The 7,683-nt window shown below is 38.0% G+C and overlaps 1 protein-coding gene across 1 annotated transcript; it reads right to left on the reverse strand.

Annotated features, from left to right (window-relative positions):
* Positions 1–1,694: 1,694 nt before the first annotated feature.
* Positions 1,695–7,607, reverse strand: LOC139726823 (beta-1,4-glucuronyltransferase 1-like). Its single transcript, XM_071637817.1, has 4 exons — positions 7,523–7,607; positions 4,087–5,125; positions 3,122–3,256; positions 1,695–2,181 (listed from the first exon to the last, which is right to left on the reverse strand). Exons 2-4 carry the CDS (start codon positions 5,068–5,070, stop codon positions 1,987–1,989), a joined length of 1,314 nt encoding a protein of 437 aa, XP_071493918.1. The 5' UTR covers positions 5,071–5,125; positions 7,523–7,607; the 3' UTR covers positions 1,695–1,986.
* Between the last annotated feature and the right edge of the window lie 76 nt (positions 7,608–7,683).

Below are 7,683 nucleotides of genomic sequence, written 5' to 3' on the forward strand. Positions count from 1 at the left end.
CACTCACTGCAATCAAGGAAATGGCAAAAAGCTGTATCTCAAACAAAATACTTAAAATTCTGGTGCCAGTTACAAATAAGCCTTAAACCTTAGGCAATAAAGAAAAAAGAAGGAAAATTACAGTGAAGGACTCTTGCTGTTCTCTTTTAATACAGCTGCACAGAGACAGTCAAGATGAATATTTTGCTATGGGACATGTATGTTGACCTCTAAACTAGGAAATATCAGAGCATTGATAATGTCATGGTTGTGACAATTCTATTCTTTGTTTACTTTTTACTCAAAGTATCATCTTTGTCAGATTATTCTCACAATTACTATCCCCCCCCCCCAAAAAAAAGTCTATCGAGTTGTTAAGTTGCGAGATTTTAAACTTTACTGCATCTGCACTGAAGAGTTGTTTTTGCAATGCCAGGCTTAACTTCATTCATATCAATCAAACCTGAAACTTCCCCTGCAAAGCATTTGATACTACAGATTTTTCTATAGAGTTTTACTTTGGTAAAACTTTTTATGTGATTCAAATCAACACATCTCAAGAAGAATGATCTTATATCTCATAAAGCCTCTTAAATACAACTGTGATACCTCTCTATACATATATATATACCTTGCAATAAAAAAAAGCCTAAATGTAAAAATATTGTGGCAAAACATATTTCAGTTTGAAAAAAAAAAATGGGTAGTTTGTACTGCATTTTTTTTTTTTTTTTTTTTGGGGGGGGGGTTACAGTTGTACATATGACAGGAAAGGTAGTAGCAGCTTCACCATTGATTAAAAACATGTACTACAAAAACAGTAATTACTAATCATACCACACTGACCTATAGTACTGACAATGTTTTGAATATATTATTGAGTACAGATGCTGACTTCACAATTCTATAAATAACTCCTTGATCACTACAAGAGGCCACTATTTCAGACTGAAGTAGAGATTGGTGGTAACGCTTCTGTTCAAAATCACTTAAGCATTCATCCATACTTCTTTCATGATGGTATTACTTCAAATCAAATTTCGATGTTTGATCATGCCCCTAAAAAAACACAGTGGCCATCACACCCACACTCTGTAGCATGGATATCTTGAGCATCAGTACTGTTCAAAAATGTGGTGGTGGCTTGATTTGATTCACAATGATTCACAATGAAATGTTTCTTCCTGTGAGTTGATATCAAGAAATACTGTTTAAATCAATATTCAGACACTAATTTCTTTTGCAAAATGCTTGCTGTAATCAATAAAAGGTGACAAGGAATTTTGCTATCTGGCACATTGTAAGAAAAGAAATATTCCTCAACGGCCTGATTGACACTGATTCCAAAGACAAATAGCATGTTACAGCTTGACTTACATTGATTGCTGGAATATAATATGCCAGATTTACAAAGAAATTGAACAGGACCACTGGGTTTGTGCAAGCCTTCATAGTTGGTAATTCAACTGGTAATAACTTTTGGAGGACTGAAAATTGGAGCAAAAGTTTAACAGTCACAATATCTTTGAGTATGCTACTGTTTCTCAACTATGCTTAAAGGCACAGATCAGTCTTATTTTCATGGCAATCCTAAAAGTATTAAGGAAACTGATTACAATGTAGAACAAAATACCGTATATGCCAAATATTTTGCGAGGTTTTTATTTTTCCCGAATTCTGCGAGTCAGGTGCTTTTTGCGAATTTAAAGACACACAAAATATTGACTCTGATCCCGATATCTACTTCGTTCAGCATTGTACTTCACGATCATGAATTAAACCACTCGCAAAATTGTCGGGAAGTCCCGATTCACAAAAATTTAGACTCGCTAAATATATGGCATATGTAGTATTCTAATTTTATTCAGATATTCTACCAAAACCCTGATATTGAATTACACAACATATTGTTTCTGAAGAAATTCAGTGACAAATGCATGAAATTCTGAGAACTTTACAAGGCTACACCCAAGTGCAATATGTGCCTGATCGAAATATTCCGATCATTTAGAGACAGTGTCGCTTACTCTCTGGATACTTTGTCTCCAGCTCCGCATGAAATTGGAGAAAGAGGTGTCGATTGTCTCTGTTTTCTGTGTCTTTTTGTTGATGGAACTCTGTCTTCTCCTTGAAGCCCTTGTGAATGACAAATGCTCGATCCAAGACCGCAAAGTTGTACCCTGCCACATTTAGCTCGCAGACCTGTGACGATAGCAGAGAAATTATCCTTACATAAATGGAGTCATTCCATTCATTTCACATAAAACACTTGCATGATCAATTTCTCTTTATATCTCATAAACTGAAGTGAATTTCAAAAATGCTTCCTGTACCTACACTGGTAGTGGCAGGGAGATTACAGAAGCACAATATAACTTTCACATATACAGTAACGAAGCAATCTTAATAAGAAATCACAGTTAATGGAATGGTTGCAGTCGTTAACCTAATGTTTTGGGGAAAAAGAACCTTTAATGGCAATTTGTGCAAAATGTAACACATACTTGTGATAACATACTTGCTGAGGAGAATCCTGGTGATGCCTCAATGCCTGATAGACCATGTACAAACGTGTAGGTTTTAAACTTTCCAGTAGGACTTAAAATGAAGGAGCAGCAAATGATGTCATCACTCACTGAGCTGATATTTTGTTATGCAAATCTTTTGTTTGTCAAAGGACAAAAATTTTTAACATGCAAAAGTCATTGCATACTTACCATTTTGGGGGGATATCAAACTCTTCAAGTCTTTAAATGCAAATACTGTATACACATTCTACTTTGCAGCACATTATGACAGCATGGAGTAGACACAACTACCGGTATGCCTCATTGAAGCTCAAAGATGACACATGAAGCGAACATTATACTAATTTGTGTCGTGGTCATTAGCTTTCCATGTATATTATATTGCCTGCTACAAAGGACAAAAGGTTGAACTGACAAATTCAAATATTTACATTACAACTTTGAGGTAGAAAAGCACTTTTGTTGTTGTTTTTGTTTTTGTGTTTTGTTAGGATTGTCACTAACCACTACATACATGTACATTGTACATGTACTGGTGTGAGGGGGAAGGAAAACTAAACTGACTGTCTTTACACAGGCCAGCTCCATCAATGCACAATTGCTGGGATTGTCACCTGACTGATTCTGTTGTAGCCATATTGTCTGAAGCGTTCATCATAAAGAGGAACATCACTCCGGCTGATGTAGAAAGGTTCCCATAGGGGTTTCCATTCCACTGTGTAAGCCACACCAAGCTGTCCAGTGAAGCTCTACGGGGCAAGGAATGGGGGATATACAAATGTAATACACTGAAATGTTGGCCATGTACACGTATTTTAAAAGCTGTTAATATTGTATATTGCCTGCAATAGAATCACCATCATCTGCTGTGGTTTCCATGCTCATTTCATTCTCTTCTCAGTAATTTTGGAATAACATTGTGTAAGAATTGACATGAAATCATCAGTAACATCACAAATACAGAGGTAAATTATTAAACCAGGGATGACTACATGGCATAATAAAACCAATTTAATTTTTCTAAAATATCAAAATGACTGATTATTCAAACTTATTCTTAAACAACTGAATCAAAATAAAGCATCACACATCTTTCAGATTTGAAAATGACTACTGCATACACATTACAGACAGGTAGAATTTATAGGTAATTGGTGACTGATGTAAACATATTTGCCTAGTAGAGTAATTGGGGGAACTTCTTTTTAGCTTCCAGCAGGCATTGGGGATCTTGGTTCTGAGAATAGTTGTACTGTATATGATGCATCATCTTAAAATACACATATTTTTTCAATGATTCACCTAAGTTGTTTTCATTTGCTGCAATATTCTATACTCAACTTTCTCCCCAGGGGTAGTTAACCCATGGAGCTACTAATAGCTCCATGGTTAACCCTAAGCAAATTAAATACTGGTATAATATTTTAATACATACTGTATGCATAAACATTTCTTGTTTTTAAAACAGCACTTCTTGCAAAAATAATCAAAATGTTTTTATTCATCAAATTGGAACATGGGAATGATAGATGGATTTGGACAAAAATGGTACAGTCTGAATTTACAAATTGTTACTCACCTGAAGACTTGTCCAGCGCAAATAATCAGTATGGTTCTGACAGTAGGGACACTGCTTCACATAAAATTGTCTGGCTGTGTCCTTTCCAAACTCCACCATCAGTTCTCTCTTGTTGCAAGGCAGCCTGTGAACTGCTCTGACGTCAACCTCAAATGCTGGCAGCACAAACACCATCTGCTGCACCATGTCCTGATCCAGCCAGAGTGAGGATGACCCCTGGACAAACTGAAGGAAGTTCTCTCGGAGACCACAGCTGGGAAGCATGTCGACATCCAACACAAAGTGATAATCAGTGAGGGCGTGCGTCCTGCCCACATTTCTTAGTAAGTTCGTTGGATACGAAACCCCGTTCTGTGCATAATTTCTCACATTCTCACTCGAAGACCTGATGCTGTCAATGAGTTTATCACAATGTACCATGGGTACTGAAATGGAGCGCTTATTTGTCTTTGCACCATATACTTCAGCTTCTTTTGAAAAGGAGCTCAGAGGGTGCACGAGGTGGAAAGTCACATTTCTACGGATTCCTAAATAGCACTCTTGGAGTGAAAAGATATAGCTGATTATTGTGGGTATGTCAGGAAGGCTGCCAAAAACAGCTACTGACACTGGGCCTTTCCATCTATCAACTAATTCTGGCAGGTGAAGCATATTATTCATAGAGCAGTGAGTAATTAATGTTACATCTCTCCTGTTCAGAGGCCTGACTTTACTATAAACTCTGGATAGGTCGTAGAAAATCTGATACGAGCCATATGTGTTAAGTTTTGGTGCCGGCAAGTTGATGTATCTGTGCTTGGTCCTGTATTGATGACTGTGGCTGCTGTTTGCACTCTTCTTTGGAGAAAAATCTCTTGCCCCACTCTGAAGCCCATTTTGAGTTCTGTTGTCCAGCCATGAGATCATTGTGAGATGAATGAGTTGGAGGAAGACCAGTATTACCACCAGAGCACAGATGGTGTACTGCATCAGTGTGCAACGCATGTTGACTGTAACTGTAGTACTTCAGAATCATCATTCTTCAGAGAAACGAGCCGATCTGGAAAGAAGAAGAAGAAGAAGAAGAAGAAAACAGCCAAACATTAACCAGAGAAGAATCACCTTCATTACAACAACAACCTCCAAAAAATATATCAAACACCAATAATAATAACTGCAGTAGTTTCCTTTGTGTTATTAATGCAGTAAACTCCCCATATCACATTTAACAAAACTTGGATAGGAACCAAGAGGGGGAAAGGTAAATTAAAATTGACAAGCTGGTATATCACCAAGTGTTGTGGGACCGGACGCGTATTGTAAGTGCGTGTAAGTGCGTATTTAATGAAAATGACGCAGTGAAAGTCTCACAAGATGTTACGAGTTATTTATACACACATGTCATTAGGCCAGTTCGATCAAATGTTTGATGAAAATCAATTCAAATTCATCAAACAGTCCTTCAAAAGTAATATCGAAGGATTCAAAATATATTCAAATATTATTGGGGGAAAAATGACGGCTAGAAAAAAAACAGCGGCCTGTCGAAAAAACGCATTTAAGTGCCCTTCAATATACGTATTGTCAGGGTGGTCGGTTGAAATGAGCAGGGCAACTGGGTGCGGAAAAAATGACACCCCACGCGTTCGAAGCCGCCATCTAAAAGCGCGTACCTCAGATTGCATTTTCAGTGCGCGCTTGTGAATCCGGAGTATTTTCTCCACACGTGAGTAAAATCTCAGGCAAATTGTGAGATTTTTCACGTTTCTATTGATAGAAAAACGTTAGGTGGCCGGTATTATGAACACCCAACCATACTCTGTTATTATTTGACATGAATTCAGATTCTGATGAGGTATACAATGAAGTATTTGCACTAACGTTAAAGGGGCTGTACAGTACTGGTTGAGGTGGGGGTTCATGTTTTTTACATTCCTAAGTGAGATAATGAGAAACCTATTATAAAATATGAAAGAGCATGTGATTTTAAGAAGGATTCAACGTTTATTTGATGAAAATTGGTTTTCAAATGGCTGAGATATCCAAAAAAGTGATAATAATAAAAGGCGACAGGCCACAACTTTATTAGGATCTCTTTGTTTCACCTTGTTTTTGGATATCTCGGCCACTCCAAAACCGGTTTTCATCAAATAAACTTTTGATACCCCTAAGAATTGCATGCTCTTTGACATCTCATAGAGTGATTTCTGAATATCTCGCAAAATGTTAAAAGCTAAATCCTCACCTCGACCAAAACTGTAACGCCACACCCTTTAAAATAAGAAAAGTTCAACATTTGATTCAGTAGATTCAGTAGAAGTTGTAGGATTTTTAAGGCGAAATCTGCATGATTGTAACAATAGAATTAAAGATACCACAATTATAAGACTCTTGTTAGACCATTACTAGATTACTGTTCAACAGTCTCTGGGACCCCCACACTCAGACTCTGGTAGACAGACTGGAAGCAGTGCAGAACAGAGCAGTGCGTTTTGTTAGAGGGGATCACTCTAGACACAGTAGTGTTACAAAAATGAAGCGTGAGCTGGGCTGGGAGTTGACCGAAAGATCGGTCTGTATCTGTCCGTCGGGGAATGTTCCGCGGAGACTGCGTCTGGCTTCACGGATCCCCTCCGTTTGTCTACGGGGGACAGTGTTAATGGCAAAATATAAAAGAGTCCTCCGGACAGACGGATCTTTCTGTCTAGGCTGGGAGCTGCTGAAACATTGACGCAGAGTAGGCCGCATTACCACATTCCGCGAAGTGCTTGCGGGTCGCCTATCCATCCCACGCCTATCCATCCCAGTTCGAAAAGCCCTGCGTCCCGTCCGAAGGGTTCTCCAGAATTCATCCACTACAGGACAATTACAAGCTTCATCCCAATCGCCACGAACAAAAACTGTTATAAATACTCGTTCATTCCAAGAACAATCATAGACTGGAACTCACTCTCATCAACACAACAGTTTCTAACATCACAAACAAGGACTCTTTTAAAGCAGCAACCCTACAATACATCCAGGAGCAAAGCAACTAGACCCAACACTTCTCTCTCCGCACAATTTAATACCAGCGCACCCCCTGTCCAGTTGGTCCCTACTAATTAAAGGGGTGTTTATTATAGACTCTAGACAGTATTCAGTAGACACAGTACATACGAAGAAGAAGAAGAAGAATCATAACTTTGATTGTGATTTTTTTCATATCTAACCCTGGTTATTTAATATAAGATGAATAACTGGACAGCCCTAGTTATTATAAGATGAATATAATGTTTATATTTTATGAAAAACAAATCTACATGTAAATATGCTAACGTTAGCTATGATGTATCATTAATTGTGTGCGATGATGCAAATGCATTCAGGTCATATTCGCACACACACATACACACACACACACAATACACACATTGCATTTAGAATTCTAAATCGAATTTTATTTTGTGCTCCATACCATGAGTGAGACCAATTTCTTGCTCAGACCAGTGTCAGTGCAGTGGTTATAAGAACGGTCGCTAGTCTTTATAGCGAAACATGATTTCATACCTGGAATCTTCAATGTCACATCACACGGAAACTTTAGCTGATGAGGGCCATTCGACTCACACGTACCGT

Source organism: Diadema antillarum, unplaced genomic scaffold (genome assembly GCF_040938485.1).
Source record: "Diadema antillarum isolate AM-2024a unplaced genomic scaffold, OU_Dant_1.0 seq00000100_RagTag, whole genome shotgun sequence".
In the NCBI taxonomy this organism is placed as follows: domain Eukaryota; kingdom Metazoa; phylum Echinodermata; class Echinoidea; order Diadematoida; family Diadematidae; genus Diadema; species Diadema antillarum.